We start from the raw sequence: 24,269 nt of genomic DNA, 5'->3' as shown, positions 1-24,269 counted from the left end.
ATTCACAGCAGGGTCATCAAAGTGCCTGTGTTTGGTTGATTCACACAGATTCTGTCATTCTGAGCTCGCAAAAAAGAAAAAAAGAAAAAAACAAAAACAAAAAACTTGTGCCACAAAAATTCATCTGTCAGTGCCATCATCATCATCGTCATCGTTTTTCAAAAATCTAAGACTACTTTTGAGCCTGGTGCTCAGTTTCTCTACAGTCGTCCACTTTAGTTCTACTGCTACCCTATTCACTACATCACGTCCCTTTTCTCACCCGTACGCCTAGCATTTGGCTGAACACAAACACTGCAACTGATCAATCATCACACAGATCATCAGTGCAGTGAAGTTAAAATTACGGTGCCTCAAATGCTCGTCAGTACAAAACACAATGTGCGTATCGGCCTAAAACAGAAATAAAACCAAAGAAAAACAGATTTAGAGGAATTATTAGGACCCTTCCTCGGTTGTTTCTAGTTATCTTGCTGTCTTAGACAATCTATAAAAGCATACATTTGTTTTTTTTTTTTTGTTTTTTTCATTTTTCTCGTGGACAGCAGCGACTTTTCAAGAAACCTCTCATGCAAATTCACCTCTGAAGCCCGACGCCATCAAATCCGAGCCGTCCATGAATGTAACATCAGTTCCAGCGGGAATAGAAACGATACGATTCGCCCTCTTCCCCCTGCGAGACTGACTCAATAACTTAGGTTCACGTTGGATATAAATGATACAAATTTACGAATATGTAAAGAGTTAAGTTGAAGAAACTATTGCTAAGTCGTCTACGAACGTATTTATCTAAAAACAGAATAAAGTGGAGCGTCTGAGAGTTCACCTCTTAGTGTTTCTAGTGACCAATTATTCAAACACAGGTTGGATCAAATATTGCTAAATAACTGCTGTTTGTGTTACGCTAACTCAGAAAATGACTTCCAGCACACAAAGTTAATTTTTCTTCTCTTCCTGTTATTTCATGTGACATAAATGCTCACTAGATTGTCGTAATTTACCCTCAAACATGGCTTAGTTTTATAATAAGATGTTTATTATGTACGCTAATAATAAATCCCTTTCACCTTAAAACGTGCTTGTTTTCCCACTTTGTTAGCTTTAAAGAGGCGTAATGTAAAAACTGTCAGTCTTTGTTGTATTTCAAAATAAAAGCCTATCACCTTGTAACGTTAATGTTTATGTTTTCTGTGTTTGTTGAAGGGAAAACGGAGCATCACATTAGGAGGTTGTTTCATTGTTATAGCACCTGTCATACGTGTCGCCTCAGATTCTGTTTGATTTAAAACGTTAGTGTTGCGTCGCTCCTCCGCCCCTCAGAGAGCGAGGCGGCGTTCCGCCTCACTCGGTGTTGTTGACGCTGTAGGGCGGCGGAGGGTCCAGGCTCTGGTCTGAGGAAGGAGTCTGTGAGAGTCCAGAGGAGGGGGTGGGGGAAGCAGGGGGGTCCTCCGAGTCGGAGTTGTCCAGGGAGAGGTCGTCGACCAGGGCTCTGCGTCCACGCAGCGCCAGGGGCAGCGGAGCGCGCCTGGAGGACGAGAGAGAGTTTCAACACAGTGAGAGGGTCTGCTAATCAGCTGAGAGATTATAAATAATCTAATAATCTCTTATTCTTTAAATATATGTTTGATGTCACAGTAGGAGATTTTTAAAAATATTTGTTCTCTTTTGGTGACTAAGTTTTAGTTATTTAGTCAGATTGTATGGAGAGAATTTAGTCTCAAAAGAGTTGCACAGATCTGCTCACCTGTGAATGTGATTTTTGAGCCTTTCACACGTGTGATGCTGCGTTCAAGGCTGGTAAAAGCTGGGAAATCTGAGCTTTACTGGGTTATTGGCAGTGGTGGGCACAGTTCCCCTAAAGCACTAATAGGGGAACTAATTTCCTGAYTAATGCTTTAGTGCTTTTGCTAATTTTAAAATTTATTAGAGGATTAGCCCTTGCTAAATTTATAGGCTAAACCAGGGCTATTCAACTCACGGCCCGCGGACCAGATGTGGCCCAAGAGCGACTAAAGTTCGGCCCAATTGGTTCGTTCATCTCTTAAGCCCAAACCCCTGGCTTTCTACTTTAATTATTCTAAGTTCTTTTAGTTAAACATAGACATGTTTGGTTTCTACAGAAACATCAGAATCTTGTCTAGAAGCTGGTAAAAATCATTTCTATGAACACCCAAGACAGTTAAAACTACAAGAAGTTGAAGAAACTATGAAAGTAAAAGTAAAATTGGTTTAAACATTTGGCAGGTCAGAGATGTTAAAATAATATTTGTGTTAAATAAGAGGCAGAATGTGTTATTTTTGTTTTTGATATTGTTTAATTATCACTACTTTTATAGGGTTCTGTATGTTGTATTTATGATTAAATGCAACAAAATAAACTATTTCAAAGGTAACAGATCTTTGTAATACTTGGTTTATTTACATAATGACTTTAATTGCTGGATGTTCGGCCCCTCAGCTGTTTACCTGCAGTAACTGTGGCCCCCGGAGCAGCTTAGTTGAACAGCGCTGGGCTAAATTTAAAAGCACTAACTGAGGTCTATAAATGTTATTGATCAATGTTAATGTTTGCTGATGGTGAAAGTTGTTAACATTTTGTTCACATGCAAATATTTCAACAACCGTTCAACACAGTGGTGTGAAATTGTTTTTGCAATATGTTATCCATGTTATCTTTCCAAAAGGGCAATCACATTTATCACTAAAATTTTGATGTCACAGGCACTTTAAGTTTAAATTATTAGGTTAGACGTTTTAGCTAATGTAACTGCTGATATGTATGAGGTGTAATTTGTAGATATGATTGATTAGCTTACATTATTTTTATATATTAAATATTATATTGGTGTGAATTAAGACAGTGATTCTCTGTTTAATGTGATTCATGTAATAACACAAGTCTGGATATTATAATGATTTAATGACGACTGAATCCAACAAACAGCAACTTTTAAGCTAGTCTCACACAGACACACACATAAATAAAAACATGACGTATCACACACAGTGACCTACTTCTCAGGTTTCCAGTCATTCGCTGAGTGTTGTGACGCAGACAGATGGGTAATGTTTCATTGATTAGATGGACGAAAAGAAATGCAAACAAAAGAGCAAAGCAAATCATATCAAGTTAATGGGGTGTTAAAAAAAACAAACAAACAAAAAGAAAAAAACAAACGATGACCATGTCAACAACATAAAAATGTATTTTGTTTTTAAATCCATGCAGAAACACAGAAACCCCGCTGCTCACCTGAGCTGGGTGCGGAGCGAGGTGATCTCCCGGTTCATGCTCTGGCTGCTGTCGCTGAGCTCCTCCATCTCCCTCTGCAGCTTCCTCTTCAGGGCGTTGATGCGAGAGTTCTCCTCCTCCACCTCCTCCAGCTGCCTCTTCAGCTGCTTCAGTCGCACCATCGACTTATCCAGCTGCAGGAGAGAGGAGAAAAAGGGAGTGGACGAGGGGCATTTAAGAGATTCAGGTAAGATTGGAGGAGAAGAAAATGCAGATGTTTAAAATATAGAGATTAGTGCGGGATTACAGGACTGATAGGGATCAGATGTCAGCTGATGATGTTTTGCGAGTGAGGGATTTATTTTTCATTGAGTGAAATCGTGCCAGGAGCTCAGCTGACCTAACCCTGATTAAATAATTTTTTTAATGCTTCATTCTTTGTGTCGGCTGAGAGAAATACGATTCTGATGCAGTACCTGTTCTCTGTACTGGTCTGCATGTCTCCTCTCGTCCTCTGCCTGCATCATCGTCTCCTTTAGTTTCTTCTCAGCCTTCCTCACCAGCTTGTTGGCAATGGCTCTTTCTCTGTAGGTTAGGGAACATTAGTTAGTATTTATGTCAACCAGGGGCGGACTGGTCATTGGGAGTACCGGGACTTTTCCCGGTGGGCCGGTGCATCACTGACAGGCAGCGAGGGAAAAAATAATAATGATAAAGTTGTGGAGTTGCGCTCAATACCAGTAGATGGCGATAATGCATCAATTATTGTTTACCAACCACCAACAAAGACCGAACAAGAAAAGTTTGATGAAGAAGAGGAAGAAGGAAGAAGAAAACGAATAATAAAAATAAGAAGAACAAAAATTGAGAGAAAAGAAAAAGCATCTACAAGCAAATTCAGCCAAGTGTCAGAAACTGACATTTATTTTCTGCTGGTGCATCCTCATCCTCACTGGAACCTACGTCTGGAGAACAACGTGACCGGAAGGAGGATGGTAATCACGTAGGTGGTTGGTATTTGTTTCTAGTTTGCTAACTTTTAAAACAATGTATTTAACTGTTAAATAAATAAAGCCATTATCATGTGTGGACTAGGTCCAAACTGTGCTCAGTAGCTGATAATTTTATAAAACTGTTGCTTAAAATGTTTTAACATCAGTTTTAGAAATTTACATCAAACATTGGCATTCTAAAAGATAAAAATCATAAATGTTTGTGGGTTTCACAAATAACTCTGCCTACTTGGATTTGATTTGTTTTTGATTTAATTTTGATTTAATTTAATTTAATTTAATTTAATTATTTATTTATTTATTGAATTAAAGTTTAATATACAATAACAGTATATTCAAATGAAAAAAATAGTTTAAATTCACACAGTTCATGCTGTGCTGGAAAAAGAAAATAACAATGTTATTTTTGGGGGGTGAAATCAAAATGAGTCAAAATGACCACATGGAACTCTGAGGGTTAATGCCTGCGAGCTAACTGCTGCTCTACTATCTTAATAACTTTACTAACTCCTCAACATTACATCCTTAGATTTTGTACAGTGCCCTGAGGTGACATTTGTTGTTTCCGCCTCCATCATCTGCCAGCCCGGACCTTGAATGGGCCAGTCAGGTACTAAATTCCCAGGCCACATTTTTGCCCCAGTCCGCCCCTGCTGTCAACCAAATTTAGAATAATATAACCATCATGGTAAAATCCTACGCTGTAATATTTTATTTTAACTTTTTGTAAGCTTTATCATGCAGATTTAATAACAACCAAAAACAATATTTTCTACTATAAAAAACAGTTTGTCTATTAAAATCAACATGTTGAGCTCACTGTCTCTCTTGCTCCAGCTGCTCCTCCATTGACTCGATCTTAGCCTCCAGGGCGGCGACACTGAGCTTGTGTTTGCCTCGGACCGTTCCCTCCAGCTCCTCCAGCCTGGTCTTCAGCTCCTTGTTCTGCCTCTCCAGCTGCTCTCGAGACACCTCGGCCTTCTGGGCCAGAGTCCGCTCCCCCTGCAGCTGCACAGTCAGGGTCTCCACCTGCAGCGTGAGCCAAGCAGGGACGAAACGGATGAGATGCTGGTTTTTTTTTCTTAAATAGGGAGATTTTAGAACAGCTTTGTGTAAATCTGCTGCACCTGTAGAGCTGCCTTCCTGTGTCTCTCTGTCAGCAGCTCAATGTTGGTCTGCTCCTCCTCCAGCTCCTCCTCCAGCTGTGTGATTCGAGACTCTAACCGCCGCTTCTCTTCAAAGAGCACGTTCCTGGACAAACAGAGTTTTATTACAGGAGCACAGCCGAAGGAACCAACTGAAGATGAATTATAAGATGTGAGACGCTCACTTTCCAGAGCTGTTGTTCACCATCTCCTCTGACAACTCATCTCTCTCCTGCTGAGCCTGCTTTTTCTGCCTCTCTGATACGGCCAACTCCTGCACAAAGACATGAACGGAAAGGTCACGTTAAAAATACTGTCCAGCTAACCACTATGTGCTAACATTCACAAAGAATATTAACACAAAATGTTCATCCTGAAACATGTTCACCTTTTCTGGCTTTGCATTCATACAGAAAAGTTCTGGGGAGATGGTTTATTATTGATGGTATTTATAAAGATTTGATTTTATATTGGGAAAATGTTGTCCTTGGTTTTCACAATTATTCAAAAAAAGAAGAAAATAATTATTTTTAATTAATTTGATTGCATTTTTAGCAAAGTTTTTCATTCACAAATGTAAGTTCAACAAAAAAACCTCCTTGTTTTGTGGCTTTTAAAATTGATCTATTTAACTACTTTATCTTATTCAAAAAACTGTAAGGCAATTAAAACACTCAATGTATTATCTAACTTCAGTTTATGATGTAATAACCCCTGGCTGATGTCATCACTTTTGTTGTATGGTACACTGTTCTTTGTATACTTGTTGTATCATTGTTCTTTAATAAAAAAAGGTCATGTTAACAAATACAAAAACCAGTGATGAGCGTAGTTCCACAGGTGTAAAACCTCACAAGCTACAACTCTGGTTTGGATTGAGAGTCTTCAATGAAGATGAAGAAGACAGATGACACAGGCTGAGTGACAGTCGTCTTAGCGGTTAGCATTAGCTGTTTAGTAGATTAGCGTTAGCGGAGCTAAGATTCTTGCTTAGTGGATTAGTGGTGAGTAAACCTAACTTTCTGGTTAGCTGTGCCCATCACTGACAAAAACTCTTGACTGCACATTAGGCCTGGGCAATAAACCGAAAAATAACTGACATCGACATTCATGACAATAACCGACATCATTTTGACCATGTCGGTATTTTTGGTATTTGATATTGATTTTAGGCCGTATCGCTCAGCTCTAGTGCAGAGTATCTTCAGTTTCTAAAAGAGTATTAATAAACTCAAGCAAAGCGTCATACCTCAGTGAGATGCAGCACTTCTGCTTCTAGTGTTTGTATTTTCTTCTCGCCGTCTTTCAGATGTGAAATCGCCTCCTCTCGAGATAACTTGGTCTCATCTAATTCACGGAGAACTTCCTTCATTTGACTCTGTGGCACATTGACAGTATATTTTAAAACCACGCATGCTGCAGTGTAAATACACAGAGTTCAGGTAAGAGTGGTTCTAACCTGCAGCCTCCGTAGATGCTTGACGGCCTCCTCTTTACCACGAGTGGCTGCCTCCAAATGGGCCTCAGATTCTTGGAGCTCTGCTTCCAGCTGCTTCTTGGATGAGGCGGCCTGAGAGCGCTGAGTCCTCTCCTCCTCCAATTGGATCTCCAGCTCTCTCACCTGGGAACGTTAAAAGGACAAAAACAATAAGTAATATGAAGAAAAAAAGAAATAAGTCATGCCAGTTCTCGCGTCCTCACCTGCTTGCTGAGGGCTCTCCTCTTCTCTTCTCCCTTCTCCTCGCTGGTGCTGAGCTCCCTCTCGAACTGGGCTTTGAGCGCCTGCAGGGTGACCTCCAGCCTCAGCCTGGAGTCCTCCGCCTCCGTCAGCTCCTCCTCCAGCTCCTGCGTCTGAGATCTCAAGCTCTGAGCTTCTGCCTCTAGAGCCCTGCGGGTCCGTTCGAGCTCGTGCACCTGAGAACAGAAGCAGATGAAAAAGATGCGACTCGCTGATGAACAAAACTGACAACAACAACAACACAAAATAAGTTCCACCAGGTGGATTCGTACATTTTTGCCAACATCATCCTGCTGGTTTACGAGCTGCTCCATCTCCAGACGGAGCTGCTTGTTGATCCTCTCCAGCTCATCTCGCTGGTCCTGGACCTCCTACAGACAGAAACACAGAAGATTTAATTTAATTTAATTTCAAACTTTATTCATTCCATAAAAACAAAATTAATTCTATGTACAATAGAAAAAGAAAATACAAATAAAATTAAATGAAAGGTGGCAGAGAGAAGAAAAAAATCTTATTACATCTGCCCCTTTTTTCCTCAAGTATAAACTCAAACAATAATAATCTTCAGTTAACAAAACAAAACAAAAAAATCTTTCTAGAACAACAAATAATATGGATACAGATTAAACTGTTTCATATTTTTTCAACAATCTAACCTTTATCATTCTATTAAACATGTGCTTTGATTTGTCACTTTTAACAACATCTTCCAGATTATTCCACAATCTGACTCCTTGGATTGGGGTGCACCGTTCTTTCAAACTAGTTCTAAATTTACGTTTCATGAACATCTCTGTCCCCTTAAGATTATATATAATTTTGGTCCAAGTACAGAACCCTGAGGAACTCCACATGTAAGCTCTCTTTGCAAAGTTTTTCTGGATGTTTAAAGGTAATGTGTTTTGGTGAGCTTTATACATAACTAACAAAATATTTTGTAGAAATGTTTAGTTTTTATTCTAGATTTTAAATTAGATTTTAGGCATTTTATTGTTTTTTATTCCTTGTTTGTACTTTGTTTTTATTACCTGCTTTTACTTTTCTGTGTTTTTTATTCTTATCTTAATTTTGATTGAGTTTGTTTTTGTATGAGCTGTGTTGGAATGTTGATTCTGTACAGCACTTTGGTCTAATGTGGTGCAAAAAGTGCTTTATGAATAAAGTTGGATTGGATTGGAAAATATTATAATAAACCAAATCATAGAATTTAAATAAATTCAGTTTACAGAATAATATATTAGATGGATAGTAGTAACGTTTTCGGGTGATAACTTACAGCTCTTTTTTGCAAAACAAAAACAGGATGTGTAATAGTCTTAGATGATTTATCCCATAACTCAACACAATAAACCAGTTGTGGAACAATTAATGTGTTATAACACATACAGAGCTTTATCATTAAACAAGTCCCTTACTTTGTAAAGAAATGCAACAGATTTAGCTCGTTTTATTATTAAATAATTTATATGAGGTTTTCCTTGTCAGTTTCTCATCAGTAATACCTAAAAACTTTACCACACTGACTCTACTAATCTCTACACCAGGGGTGGGCAATCCTGGTCCTGGAGCGCCGCAGCCCTGCATGTTTTACTTGTTTCTCTGCTCCAACACACCTGATTTGAATGAATATATGATTATCAGGCTTCTGCAGTATGGAGGACCAAAACTGACATAATTAGAAATTAAAGCAGAATTATATAAATGAACAATTAAATAAATACACTTTAAAGGACCAATTAGAGAACTTTATCTCCTGTTTTATATTTTAATTGACTTTCATATTTATTTTTCCAGGTTAGTTTCAATAAATTAGTCTATATATTTTAACACATAATTTAAATTTTACTGTTTTTTACATATATATTACGGTAATTGTTTTTCCTTTACTTGTACATCCATTTGTGTGTCTTAAATGTTTATACTTAATTATGTTTACATTTTTTCCAGTAAGTCTTTTTATTTCAATGTGTTGCATGCTTGTAGTGCCTAAATTTAGCTTAAAGTTTAGTTTAAAACAAAGGCAAAGAGGATTACCTATGCCTTTATTTAAAAAATATATATATAAAAATAATTAAATTTAAGCATTTAAGAGACACAAATGCATGTACAAAAAAAAAGGAAAAACTATATAAAAATATATATTTAAAAACTGTAAAATTTAAATTATGTGTTAAAGTATACAATTTATTGGAACTAAGCTGGAAAAATTAATATGAAGGTAAATTAAATTATAAAACTTAAGGTAAAGTTCTTTTTTAATTTATTTGGTGCATTTAAACTTATTTATTTATTTAGTGGTTCATTTATATGTTTCTGCTTTTATTTCTAATTATGTCAGTGTCGGTCCTCCATACTGCAGAACTTGGAAGAGGTAGTTCAGTGACTGAATCAGGTGTATTGGAGCAGGAAACATGTAAAACATGCAGGACTGTGGCCCTCGAGGACCAGGATTGCCCACCCCTGCTCTACACCATCAACTCTAAATGAAATGTTAACAGTTCTTTGTCTCTTTGTAAATATCATATAATTAGTTTTATCCAGATGTAGTGATAATTTATTAAGTTTAATCCAGTATTGTATTTTGACAAGTTCTGCTTGATTTTCTCTAACCTCGGTTCTATGTCTTTACTCAAACAAAAAAATGTGGTATCATCAGTAAATAAAACACATTTAAATAATCCTGACACATTAACCAAGTCATTCACATGTAAGATAAACAATTTTGGTCCAAGTACAGAACCCTGAGGAACTCCACATTTAATTCCACAGAGTTCAGATCTTACATTATGTACTTGTACAAACTGTTTCCTACTTTCCAAATAACTAGATATCCATTGTAATACTGGTCCTCTAATCCCATATTTATTTAGTTTTTCAAGGAGAACGCTGTGGTCAATCGTGCCGAAAGATTAATGACCAGAATCACAAATACATGACAAAGTCTCTGTGTTGAATATTTGACCTGCAGGGATCGAGACAGGGACAGACATCTTGTTTCCTTCTCTCGGCTGTCTGCTTCTGCTTTGTCCTTCTCCTCAGCCAGACGAGCGCTCACCGCCTTCTCCTCTGCCAGAGACTGAAGGCGGGATGAAGGTAAAAAGATTTTACATGTGACAAATGCACAAACTAAACGTGTAGATCTTCTCCAGCTGTTTCTCTCACCTGGTCGAATTTCTTCTGCCTCTTTTCCAGTGCCGTGCAGTTCTGCCTCTCCCTCTGCAGGGCGATAGTCAAGTCCTCCAACTCCTCCCGCAGCCGCTCCCTCTGCCTCTCCACGCGCTCCTTCTCCTCCTCCTTTTGTCGCTCTTTTTGAATGGTGCTGTCCAGCTCTCTCTGCAGCTTCCTGCGCACCTCCTCTCCGGCTTCCACCGCCGTGCTCACCTCCTCCGACTGCTTACGGAGCTCCGCGAGCTGCACAGGTAAACAAAAAGGGCGGTGGTTGATATTTTGACTAAAAAGTAAGGAGAAATCCTTCGTCAAATCCTTCTAGGCTGCTGCTGGTTCCACCTGCTGGGTGAGCGTTTGGATCTGACGGGCCATCTCTTTAGTTCGCTCCTCCTCCTCTTCCAGCCTTTCCATCAGGCCGTTCTTCTCCTCCTCCAGAGCTCGCACCCTGGAGGCCAGAGCCATCTTCTGACGAGTCTCGTCTTGCAGCAGTTCCTGAAATAGAAAGTTTTTTTTAACAAAATCAAACAATAACACATAAAAAACAATGACATTCTCATATACAAAAATCAGTAATTTCCATTTGTATTTTCCTTCAATATTATAAAACAAGAACATTTTTTTCTTCTAAGAAACAAACAAAAAAAAAACAATTTAAGGGGTTACTAACTGAAATTTCTTCATTAATTTGTACATCTTTTTCAGCTTTTGCATCTTACTTAGACTCCTTTCAAACAAGGAGATTTCGTTCGTTAGAGCACAGAATGAGGGAGAGCTGTTTGCAAACCGACATTTATGTATATGAAATTTTGCTACGATTGAAAAAGAAAGTAAAACGAAGGTCTGGTGACAGAGTTCAGGTGTGGGTGTTTCCACGTTAGGATTCTACAGAAAACGATGCAGCTGTCCAAACAGCCAAATCCTAAAGTCACAGCTGAAATAACCCTGGTGTCTGTGTGTCTTACCTTTGCATCGTGTAACTGACTCTCCAGGCTGTTTGCTTCTTTAGCGAGTCGAAGAGATTTGCTGTCGGAGGAAGATAAACTGCTGGAGAGAGACTCGATTTCACACTGGAAAAAAAGTAATAAATTGTTACTGTAGTCTGAAGTAATCTCAGGGTTGATGCAGGTTTCAGTAACTTCAATTTAAGACCTTTTAAGACCATTATGACCAAACTGACGCATTAACAGAAACATTCAAATGATCCCAGAAATTTTTAACATAGAAACCTTTTATTGCTATCAATTTAGTTATTAAAGGATATTTAATTTTAACACAAGAACAGTGAATTATTTTAATGAGACGGTCATATCTGACTGCTGTGTACCGTTGTAAAAATCACTGATATCCAGCCAAGACTCATTGAAAACACACTTTTCCATGTTTAAACGACAAGCAGTGGACATGACTGAACTTCTTTGTTTTTTGGGCGAGTGAACAAGCGGGGGGCTGTAATGGCCAAGAGGTCAAAAACATGGAAGTAAACTGTGCTGTTTTTTGCCTGCAGTTATCACAGGATTTGTAGTTTAACCATGTCAAAAGACTGGTAGCAAACTTAGCACTTCAACATCTGATTACGGAGCTTTACTCTGTTATTTATGCAGCCAATGCTTCTCGGGAATGATCGAAAGTAAAAAAATTAAGACTTGACAAAATTAAATTTAAGACCTTGGATGAAAATCTGGGCGTTTTTAAAGGGGACCTAATATACAAAATTAACTTTTTTCAGTTATTTTTACTTACATTTGGGTCTGTACTGCTTCTAAAAACAGTCCAAGCACCAAAAAAATGCACTCAGAGGTATTTTTACTTTAAGTAAATGTATTTTTCTGTGTCTTAAAATGAGTTGTTTTCAAAAAACCACAGTTTGTGATGTCACAAGTCGCACTCCAGCCCACCCCAACCTGAGCCCAGCCCGTCTCCTGGTAACTCGAGGAGACTCCGCCCACTTCTTCACAGGACGGTTCTGCGGTTTTAGAACAGAGATGCGTGGCTTCATTTTATTTTTATTTAATTTTATTTTTATTTTTGATGGCAATGTTCTAGCAATATTAAATAAAGTTTGTGTAAATAATGTCTACTGTCTACTCATGAACTACTTTGGAAAAATAGTACTTTCTACTGAAAAGAAACTGAAAGTAAACTTCTTGTGGGGGACGGAGCTAATGTAAACAAAAGGTTGGGAGGGGGTTCAAATGAACATGTTTTATAGAGCCCACAGATGGATCCTAACTTGTTCTAGGACCCCCATATTAGGTCATCTTTAAGACTTTTTTAGGACTAAAATTTTGATTTTCAAATTTTAGACTTTATTGGACTTTTTAAGACCCTGCATGAACCCTGAGCAGCCGTTTGAACAAATAAAGTCTGCTCCACCTGCAGCTTGTGAACTCGCTCCTCCCTGTCCTCCCTCTCCCTGTCAGCCTGAGACAGGCGGGCGTTCAGCTCCTGCAGCTGGCTCTCTGCTCGTTTGCGGCCCCTCTCGCTGTCCGTGCGGCTCGCCTGGAGGCTTTTGATTTCATCGGTCAGATTCTGCCTCTCTTCCTCCAGCATGGCTTTGGCCTTTTCCAGAGACTGGCGAGCCTGAGGGAGACACACGGTGAGGAGCAGTGCGTGATTTCCTGAATGTGTGTGTAAATATTGTTTGTCGTACTCTCTTGCTGTTGTCCAGCTGCTCCTGGAGGTTGTCTATTGCAGTGCTGTGTTTCACTCTGAGCTCTGATAGTTGGGCTTCGTGTCGGCGAGTCTCCTCTTCCACAGCTCGCTGCAGGTCATTCAGCTCAGCTTCCCGACGGGACCTTTGTAAATCAGGTGAAAATAGTCGATAATATTAATTTTTTCTTCTGTCTGCTGTCTTTCATTTTATTTTTGATTTGTATTTTTTGTTTGTAAAATTTGTTTTGTTTTTAAATGAAATTAATAAACTAAAAAAAAGACAGCTCCGTTTATTTTCAACAAGAAACAACATGGCAGAAAAATCTTTAAATAAATCTATAAATTGCTGAAATACCAAAATCAGAGTTGTAATATCCTGATGGAGCTGAACATTTTGATATATACATTATTGAAATAGCACAAAAAATGCAAAATGAGATACGGGCCAAAAAACAAACGGGGAAATAAATGGATCTCAACAGAGTGAACGATTGAGAAACATTCATACAGTATTTTACGCCTTTCGACACAGAAAGACTCATTTTAAAATCTATATTTACCTTAGCTCTTGCTGTGCAGCCGTGGTGTCGAGGGTGTCCTCCAGCTCAGTTCTGAGAGCTTCCAACTCCTCTCCAAGGTCTCGTTTCTGTTTCTCTGCTCTTTCTCTCATCCCTCGTTCATTCTCCACCTCCTCCTTCAGCTCAGACACTTGAGACGAGGCCTCCCTCAGAGCCCTCTGTGCTTCAGCACGGCGGGCACCTTCTTCCTCCAGTCTAACAAGATAATAACAATTAAAATAAAAAGAACAACATTTAAAAATCCCTCCCACGGTGTGAGGCTCACCGGCCCTGCAGGGTGGTGATTTCCTTCTCCTTTTGAGCCAGAGTTCCCCTCAGCTCGGCAGACAGCATGCCCAGGTCCGACAGCTGCTCCTGAGCCTCCAGCGACTCGTTCTCCATCCTCCTCTTCCACTTCTCCTGCTCTAAGCGACCCTGCTCCTCACGCTTCAGACGCTCTGCAAACAGCGACAGAAACAAAGTGACGTTAGCTTTTGAATCACAAAGTAAACACGGCCGAAAGAAACAGTAACTTATAGGTTGTTCCCTTTTACACGGCTCAAAAGTCACAGTAAATAGAAGCTGAACTTAAGAGGATTTTAAAACTTGTGATTGAGACCATAATCTTATTCAGAGTTAACAAATAAGTGAGAAACACTGATCTTATATCACAGACAACATGCCTATGGGATAAATCTTGTGCCAGCAGGAAGTTAATTTGAATTGCTCAGATTGAATCTGTATGTTCATAATTTGAAATTGAATGCATTGGTTTGAAAATAAATTTTACTAAATTGAAACTGAATTTAAAGTTTTGTATCTGAATTAATTTGCTTTGAAACTGTATTTTGGTTTATTAAAAATTCAGTTTGACTACTTTCACTTTCAGTTCCATAATTCAGATTTTTGTGTCACATCCTGGTCCTTGAGAAAGCCANTGTTAAAATATATTTTTAAAAATTTACAAAACTAAACAGCCTACAGCATTTTTACAGTCTTTATTTTACAGTTAAAATACAGTAAATGTTTATCAAATAAAGTCTAATGTTACAACTAATCGGGGATCCCTTTAACCCCTCAGCTGATCCCCGGGCACTGTAATTGGTAGCCCACTGCTCCACATGTGTGTTTGCATGTGTGATGGGTAAAATGCAGAGAATTATTTTCCCCTCTGCGCAAGTAGGGGTCTCATAGTAACCTTGTTGGTATTTTTTTTATTAACCTTTATTGCAATTTCTCTGCAGAACGTGTTGTCCTGTGGGCGGAGACGGCACAAGAGATGTGATTGGTCGGATTGACGGTGGGGTTTGAGGAGGCTGGAGGCAGCGGGGAGTGGCTTGATCGAGTCGGGCAGGAGCAACATGTTTTTTAAGATTAATTTTAGTCATAACGTGAGAAAGGAAAGTGCTAGCTGCACGAAATTTGAACGTTGTACATGTGAAAGGATGTGTAACAGTATGGCTTGGTCAAAACATCCCTAACCAGCCTGTAAAAAGGTTGCTAAAAATCAATATTTTTTACAGACTGCTCCTGCCGGACTCAACCAAGCTACTCCACGATTAGGGCCGTCTCCGCCCACAAGACAACATGTTCTGCAGAGACCCTCTTCTCCCTCTGCAGGACAATAAAGGCTAATATAAAAAAATTAAGGTTACTATGAAAACGACATTGAAATCGTACAAATTCAGCAATCTCAAAAAGCAGATTCATAGATTAAACGTTTAAGAAAAATCTCACCTCTGATCCTAAAGGAAAGTTTAAAACAAATCAGTTTACAGCAGGTCATTTGTGACAATTTTTAACCAAGAAACTGTCTATATAATTGAATCTCAGGAGCAAATTCAGGGTCAGATTTCTGAATGGTTTGTTTTGTTTTTGGCAGCTCAGATGTCTGCTACACTTTGGTCCTATTTCATTGCTCTTCATTTCAGATGCCATGTTTTAGTTTAGCTGTCTTACTCATAGAAATTTGCTTGCACTGTAAAGTTTCTGGCCTTAGTGTAATGTTTTTTTTTATGTTCGCAGTCGCTGTACTTCTGCCTGCAACAAATTTCCCTTAGGGGACAGTAAAGTATCTTAATCTATTGTAACAGCTGATCTTACCCAGATGCTAAACTAGCTTAAAAACTTTTTTTATTGTGGCTTTAACATTCTAGCATGACACAAAGTGATCCTGAATTTTGCTCTTGAGGCTTTTTCAAAACACATTGTCTGTTTCTAAAAACGAGAGAGAGGCCATATGACCACACAATCACAACACTCGTCCTAAAAGCCAAATCAAGTCAAAAGAGCAATTAGAGAACAAAGGAGCAACAAGGTAACAGTGACGGTACACAAATAATTAAAAAAAGGAAACAAACAAAAGCACAGTGCAGGCACAAATCAAAAGAGTAAAGCAGAGAGTGAGGAAGGTAGAAATCAACCTACTGTCTGAGCCATTAGTCTGTAGTGTGGCATAGGAGTCAAAGAAGTACACACGAGGGAGAGTTTGAATATCTGATGCAGGAAAAAAAGAGAGAACAGGGAGGAAGGTCAGAGGGAAGGAAAGGAGAGGCCCACATGAGCAACAAGTTAGTGCAAAGGGAAAAAAGCAAACAGGTAGAAAACAAGATGGAGGAAAAAAATAAAAGCAAAAACAAATGAGAGTGAGGGAGAAGAAAAAAAAGAAGTTCAGCAAAGTTATTATATTTCCCACCAGAAAAATACTTAATGAATCACACTTGGCAAAATGACAATGAAAACATTTAAAAGAAAGTAAAACATAATTAATAATAAACCAATGAAAGTTTGAAAGATGACAGCGGTGACCTCACCCTCCTTCCACAGCTCCGACACGAAATGATCCGACGACTGATGGAGAAGAGACGCCACATTGTCATTCAGAGGATCCATGTTCTTCACCAACCAATCATCTGCCTTATAGTCCACCTGAGGAAGAGGGTGTAGAATAATGAAGGCAACAAGGTGGGAAGCAACAAATGAAAAGACGACTAGTGACAGATGGAATACCTTTCCAGCATAGTGAATAATAGAGAAGTCAGCTTCCCCACGTGGCTGCTTTGATTTGAAGAATTTGGGATGTTTGCTTTGCTCAGCAGATAGCTTCTCTACAAATGTGCGGTCTGTGGCCCGAGGGAACCAGCACTCTTCATCCAGCAGGGCCAGAACACCAGGTGGATGGGCCTGACAAGAAGAAACAAGATTTTTTTTACCCCTTAAAATTCAGATTCATTATCTATATTCTCATGACAGTTTGTTTTGGTGAGTGGTACATACCGGTCGTTCAATGAGGTCAATGCAAGGCTGCAGGTCCAGGCCGAAGTCAATGAAGTTCCACTCGATGCCCTCCCTCTGGTACTCCTCCTGCTCCAGGATGAACATGGTGTGGTTGAAAAGCTGCTGCAGCTTCTCGTTGGTGTAGTTGATGCACAGCTGCTCGAAGGAGTTCAGCTGCGGAGGAGAGAGTTAAGAAATGCAAACAATGATTCATTTAATGTAAACTCTTTGAACAGATGTATGGAATAAATTTTGTGCCAGCAGGAATTGAATTTGAATTGCTCAGACTGAAACTCCATTACGGTGGATTGCATCAACTCTGTTACATACAGAAGGGAAACTTCACCAAAGTGAAACATAAATCTGTGGATCTGTGTTTGATTACTCTGCCTGGCTTTCTCAAGGACCAGGATGTGACACAAAAATCTGAATTATGGAACTGAAAGTGAAAGTAGTCAAACTGAACTTTTAATAGAAAAAAATACAGTTTCAAAATAAATTAATTCAGTTTCAAACCATTAAATTCAGTTTCAATTTAGTGAAATTCATTTTCAAACCAATGCATTCAATTTCAAATTATGCACATTCATATTCAATCTAAGCAATTCAAATTCAACTCCTGCTGGCACAAGATTTATCCCGTATGTACAGGGTTGCAAATAGAATTTTTGGTCTGGTTCTCAGGGGAGAACCTGGGGTTGTTGCTTGGTGCTCATATTTTCCTAAACTCATTTAACACATTTATCTAGAGGGGAGCCAGGACATTTATTATCACTCTGTTCTGTTTTATGACACCTTCTATCAGCAGGCAACGTCTCGGGACATCATGCCAAATAAGAGTTTTTTATTTCATTTTGTTTTTTTTTACTCTGCATACATTTTGTAAAATACCTATGTGGCCAATGGTCATCTCAAACTGAACATTTCATGTTTAAATGTCTGTTAGATTACACATGACTCTGTACATCTCCTGTAGTTTAGCCTTCTAGATCTTTGGCCTTGTTTAAACCAGCTTTCCACACTCTCCAGACCAAGCAGCAAATATCTGTCTTTTACAGACCAAAGCCTCTGGTAGTTCAGGAGCAAAGTGCAGGAGGAGATGTCAGGACTGATCGCTGTTTAAGCCGCTGTCTCTGCTGAAAACTGCTCTCACTGAAAGTCCCGCCCTGCTCTGCTCTGATTGGATAAAACAGCTCTGGAGTTCGTCTGAATTGTTGAAAGCAGTGTCTGTTTAATCCTTAGGGTCCCGCTGCCCTCCTCTGACAGAACGACAATCCAGTCACACCAGTGAGGTTGGATTTTTTTGTTTTGTTTTGTTTGTTTTTAAGAAATCAGGTCGCGACCCTGCTAGCTGTTGTTCCCCTGACAGAAAAAAACAAAACAAAAAAAGACAAAAACAAGGGGAGCCCTGCCTGCATTCACTACATACACATGACACGACACCTTAGAACCACAGCATCCAAACCAATAAGTCGGGTGACTGGGTACATGACCCTCTATGAACAATAGAGATAATCAAGACTATTGTTAGGCGTTGGCCCTCTTTTGCATGTGACTAACCTGTTTGTCCATGTGGAGGCAGTGCTTATAAGACTGAGTTCACCTGAAACTCATCAGACTGAAGAAGTCTCTTGGAGGAGAGACGAAACATTTCTCTAAAGAAGAACCCATCCAGAGGACCTACTTATTTATTTCTTTTTGATTTTTTTCTACCTGGATTACTGAGATGCATCAGGACATTATTATGCACATTAAAGTCAATTTTAAAGATTTATTTTTTCAGTTTTAATGGACTAGACAAATGTACTGAGTTCTGAGTGAAAAAAAAGACAATGCCGAATCAAAGCGTTACCCTCTAGGTCAGCGATGACGGCCTCCTGCTTGTTCTTAAGTTTATTGAGGCTTTTAGTCTTCTCTTCCTCCTCAGTCAGTTGATCCGTCACCTCACTCAGATGCTCCTCCAGCAGCTTTTTTTCCTGCTCAGAGAAAAAGAAGCAAAGTATTCGAAAAACATGTAACCAATGCAAATATATAATAATAATAAAATAAGAATAAAATGCAAGTCTACCTTGGAGAGTCGGTCTCTCTGTTCCACAGCCGTCAGGAGTTCAGCCTCCAGACTCTTCACTTTGGTCTCCAAGCTAACCTTCTCCAGCAGGAGGCGCTGTTTGGCACTTTCTTCCTCCTCTAGCTGCTCCTCAAGGTCCTGAAAACCCACCCCACATGTAGCATCAGGCCACAAACCCACAGCCTGGCCTAACCGTAAAGTACCGTCACAAACTTTAACAGCACATCTCCCTGCTTACTTGTATGTTCTGCTGCATTCTCTTCTTGTCGTTGGCCAGCTGCGTGCCCCTCTCCTCCTCCTCCACCAGTCGGCTCTCCATCTCGCTCAGAACTTCTTCCAGCTCCTGCTTCCTGTTGGCCAGACTGGCCCGCATCTCCTCGGCCTCTGCGAACAGCTCGGCCTCTGCCTGCAGCTGGTCGGTCAGCACCGCCTTCTCTTCGATCAGCTGAATGTGACAGAGGAAGTGTGATGAGTGAGATGTGATTCAGACGAAAACAAAAAGATTTATTCTGAAAAGAGGTGCACAGGGAGTGTGTGGAAGAATATCATACGATGTCCCTAACTGCATATTACCTTGACATGTCCTGTCCTGTATCTCTTTGATAACTGCCATGATGTAATCTGTTTCTCATGATCCCCTGATGTCTGTAACCTTGCTCTTATTCTGAAGTGCTCAGTACCAGTTGTCGTTTTGTCATTGGTTCTCTGTTAACATTTGTCATCCTGTGATTGACTGCCTACAAACTACACCGGATGTTTATAAATGTCTGTTTCCTGTTTTCATGGGAGTGCAAACTTGACAGAGCTGCCTGATTGACTCTGTCCTGTTTTCATTCACCTTTCTCACATATATACACTTCTATTAAATAATCTGAGACCAAGACCACCTGCAGTTTCACTTTGTTTATTCCCGTATCTCTGCCTGGTGGAATATTTCCACGACATTTATTGGCGTCACGAACAGGATGACAAATGTTAACAGAGAACCAATGACAAAACGACAACTGGTACTGAGCACTTCAGAATAAGAGCAAGGTTACTGACATCAGGGGATCATGAGAAACAGATTATATCATGGCAGTTATCAAAGAGATACAGAACAGGACATGTCAAGGTAATATGCAGTTAGGGACATCATATATTCTTCCACCACAGGGAGCAAAACAGAACAATATTCGTTTACTTGAGCGTGTTTCTTGTCCAGGTCGATGTATTCTTGCTCTACTTTGCTGAGTTTCTCGCTGGCCTTCAGAAGCGCAGACTCTCTGGCCTGAATCTCCTCATCCTGTCGAGTCACCTGCAGCAACGGCTTCACCTGGTTGGCACAGAACCAGAGTTTTTAGTTACAAATCAACGGAAGCAAAACCGTTAATTTTGTTTCTGACTACAAACGAAGATCTGCTGAGTTGTAATTACTGTATAACGGTGTGCACCTTAGTGAACAGCCGCCACCACTGCCAGTTCCTGAGTTTGAGGTAAGCGTAACAGTTCCTCTGCATCACCCTCAGAGCGCTCAGCTGCTGCTGCTTCTTCAAAAAGGCTCTGAGGCAAGAAAAAACAGCCACGATTAGTTATTAAAAAAACATCTCAGTTCTGAAACGGTACGTGGATCCTCTAAATACAGAAAAAAATTAATTAGCATGACTAAAAGAAATGCACACTACCTGCTGCTTTGCGTGCTGAAGTTTGAAACAAATATCTTGTGTAATCCATTAGAATTTGGAATATGTATTAAGAATGATTCAATATATTTTGCTGACAAACACAGCCACAAACAGAGGCAAGGTCATAGACGTGATTGCCCACCTTTCATGGCAGCAGACGATAATAACTGAATCGACTACATAATGGCTGTGTCCAAATTCACAGCCTGCGTCCTTCAAAGAACCCAGCCTACCCGGTCCACATGGGCCGGGTTCTTTGTCAAACACGAAGACTGGAAGAAAGTGGCTGTGATCTTTATTCTCACCCTTAACCTGGCACATGTCCTGTCACCTAGCAAATATGATAGAGCTAAACAACGTTAGCTTAGAGACAAGACAAGAAGAGCTAAATGGCCCATTGTACGAGCTTGTTTACGACTATTTCTGGAAAGAATAATATTAAAAAACTATGCAAATGAAAAAAAAAACGCTTGGATTTTTTTTCAAAACGTTAAAACGTCAGGATACAGCTGATAAAGCTGAAGTTTACAAGCAAAAATTAAGGGATAAATCTTGCAGGAACTGAATTTGAATTGCTCAGATTGAATCTGAATGTGCATAATTTGAAATTGAATGCATCAGTTTGAAAATGAATTTTACTAAATTGAAACTGAATTTAAAGTTTTGTATCTGAATTTATTTGCTTTGAAACTGTATTTTGGTTGATTAAAAAAATTGACTACTTTCTCTTTCAGTTCCATAATTCAGATTTTTGTGTCACATCCTGGTCCTTGAGAAAGCCAGGCAGAGTAATCAAACACAGATCCACAGATTTATGTTTCACTTTGGTGAAGTTTCCCTTCTGGATGTAACAGAGTTGATGYAATCCACTGTAAAAGTGACAAAAACAAAGTTATTTTATTGAAGTGATTAATTTTACCTATATGTAGAAAATGTTACATTTACATCACATCATAGATCACATATTGATCAGATGCTGCTGCTGAATACTTACGTTCAAATTAACTCAAATTTAAAACTTTAAATTCAGTTTCAATTTAGTGAAATTTATTTTCAAACCAATGAAGTGTATTTTAATGATGAATGTTCTTCTGGGTCTCCAAAATCTCAGCAGTGATGGCGTGCTTAAAGAAATGACTCTGTAGGCAAAAGTTATTCTTGAACAGTGAGGTTTATTCAGAATAACAGCCTAAACCAAATCAAGAGACTTCGGGCCAATTAAGTGAAGTACTCCCCAGAATTTTCTGGGTCATCCCTTCTTATAACCTTCTACCTCGCCCAGATGTAAACAAAGCAGGATCAACCTACATGCATTCCTTCTACGGTAAAGGAGTTTGCTCCTGAAATGTATTTTAAGACACACAAACATGTTTACCACCCAAAGCTGTTTTTAACAAATGAGCTAAGGATGAGCGCATTTTTCTCACCCTTATAAGGAATTGCTGAGTCGTTAATTTAACGTTAACCTTCGGGCATAAAATACCATAAAACGCCTTAAAAAGTAGACACAAATTAAAAGAAGTACTGCTTTTGCACGCTTTATAGTAAATTCACAAGCTTGGTCTCTTTTTAAAGCTAATAATCTGAATTTTTAACTTCAGCAGTCATATTCTTTGTAACTGTAACTAGTATTTAGTATATTGAAGTAAAATACACAAAAATCAAGATATTTTTCTCCATAAATTTTTATTTTTTATTAATAAAGTGTCACAGAATATGAAGAGAATGAGATATTATCAAACAAATTTTGCTGGGGTAAAATATTAATTCTCAACTATTAACAGTTCAAATTTGGTAACAGTAGTATAAAATATGAATATTTGACACAAAGTACAATCCAGCATGTCTCATATGCATATTTGTACTCATTTACGTATGTCCAAACTGTACAGTTTGTCTAAATCACTTAAATTTAAACACATGGACATCACTCTGGGCTCAAAGTAAAGATATAACCCCCACAAAACATATTCTACCATCCATATTTACTCACAGCATGATTAAATAAAAAAACATATTAATATTCATAAATATTTACACCAACACTGCACTTCCAGCCAAATTTCCACCAATAACCAGCCAAACCGCAAGAATAAACAAATATATCCTTATTTCTTTCAGAGCATTAACATTTCACACAGCTTATAAATCCACCAGCAGTTTTTCACTCACATTTGATGCATATATTTCCTCAAATATGTCCAAATTAGCGATTCAAAATGGCAACCGGAAGTCTTTTCATCCAAATAAAGTTACTTCTCCTGGCCACAAAAATCACTTTTCCATGTCTTGAAGGACTCAAAACACTTAATAACAAATATATTTTCATCTTATCAGCCTGTTTCGTCAGCTAACTGGCCAATAACAAATATATTTTCATCTTATCAGCCTGTTTCGTCAGCTAACTGGCCAAAAAACGATGGAAAAAAACATTTTCCTGTGAGCGTTAGTTGCCTTCCTCAGCATAGTAACACAGCCGAAACATAGCCGCCTCCACTGTGTTATCATCTTCCGTCACTAACAAAGTTCCACCCCCATTTATACATTAAATGAAAGGTACGGTGATTGGCTACACAGATGTAGCATCAGAACAAAGCTCGGAGCTGATTGGCCTATTTTACAGTCAATCAAAGCCAGAAAGATGGAAACCGGACGTTGGTCACTACTGAGTTATTATTGGCCCTAGACAGCCGAAACTTGAACCCAGTTGGTCAAATGAGGTGTCAATCGAAAGAGGAGGGCAGACGTCAAGCATTGCACATGGACACAGGCGGAATAGGAAACAGATATTATACTTCAAAATAAAACAAATACAAAACAGCACACGGGCGTTCCGCTGAATGTTAACTTAAGAACAAACAACTCCTTGACTGACACACACAGGCCTCATCACAACTCTGTAGGATGACTTCATACACCTCACCAATGCACTCAATTTCAAATTATGCACATTCAGATTAAATCTGAGAAATTCTAATTAAATTCCTGCTGGCAGAAGATTTATCCGATAAAAAATAACCATAATGCCAAGGTTTTCTGTCCAACACATTTTGTTGGCAGTGAAATTTTTGTTTACATGCTTTGAGTAGTAATAATTTAACTTCAATCTTAAAGAAATAAATATAAATCAATTCTCTATACGACTACCTTTTTACTAAATTATTAAGGCAAAGTCTTACTTGCGTGCAAGAAATCCCCTGGCAGCACTCTGGAAGTGTATAATGGTGTCTGTGATCTTCAGGTCTCTCTCCTCCTCCAGGTGAGCCAGAACTCCAGCTCTGAAGAAGACTTTACTCTGACCCACCCTGAACAGGTTGGGATCCAGTTCCAAAGCTCTGATCTGAACGAAGGTGAAGAGGGGAGGAAGACTTTATCAGTCAAATGATCCTCAGTCAAATGATCCCATAGCTGCTTGGGCAGAGTAGTAAAGTAACTACTGTAAGTACTTTGCTACTGTACTTAAGTAGAATTTTTTTGGGTATCTGTACTTTACTTGAGTGATTATTTTTCAGCCTACTTTCTACTTCTACTTCTTACATTTGTCTGTCTTTGTTTTTGTCTGTACTTTCTACTTCTTACATTTTAAAAAAAGTCAAGAAGTAGAAAGTCGTTACTTTTATTTCATTTTTGCTTGTTTTCATTCCAGCTTGTTATTGTAAAAAATATCCATTTAAACTGAGCCTCCTAGATAGAGTGAATTTAACTGTGGTTGAATGAGAAGTATAAATATATAAAACTCTGATAGTGTATTAG

At 38.9% G+C, this 24,269-nt stretch overlaps 1 protein-coding gene across 2 annotated transcripts; it reads right to left on the bottom strand.

Moving 5' to 3' along the window:
• Window positions 1-420: 420 nt before the first annotated feature.
• myh14 (myosin, heavy chain 14, non-muscle) lies at window positions 421-23,856 on the bottom strand (the record flags this gene model as incomplete). Of its 2 annotated transcripts, XM_014030983.1 has the most annotated exon segments (25): window positions 1,436-1,525; window positions 3,016-3,037; window positions 3,254-3,426; window positions 3,709-3,817; window positions 5,066-5,274; window positions 5,373-5,496; window positions 5,576-5,664; window positions 6,640-6,768; window positions 6,850-7,011; window positions 7,092-7,304; window positions 7,401-7,499; window positions 10,094-10,207; window positions 10,294-10,542; window positions 10,639-10,791; window positions 11,262-11,366; window positions 12,673-12,879; window positions 12,950-13,094; window positions 13,512-13,724; window positions 13,795-13,966; window positions 18,637-18,760; window positions 18,853-18,990; window positions 19,091-19,297; window positions 20,036-20,167; window positions 20,286-20,394; window positions 23,696-23,856. In XM_014030983.1, coding segments are annotated over 24 exon segments (3,543 nt in total), but the record flags the coding sequence as incomplete, so codon positions are not given.
• Between the last annotated feature and the right edge of the window lie 413 nt (window positions 23,857-24,269).

This window comes from Austrofundulus limnaeus, unplaced genomic scaffold, assembly GCF_001266775.1.
Source record: "Austrofundulus limnaeus strain Quisiro unplaced genomic scaffold, Austrofundulus_limnaeus-1.0 Scaffold1153, whole genome shotgun sequence".
NCBI classification, from domain to species: domain Eukaryota; kingdom Metazoa; phylum Chordata; class Actinopteri; order Cyprinodontiformes; family Rivulidae; genus Austrofundulus; species Austrofundulus limnaeus.
Note: the sequence above shows the minus strand (reverse complement) of the source record. Positions and strands in the feature narration are given on the sequence as shown.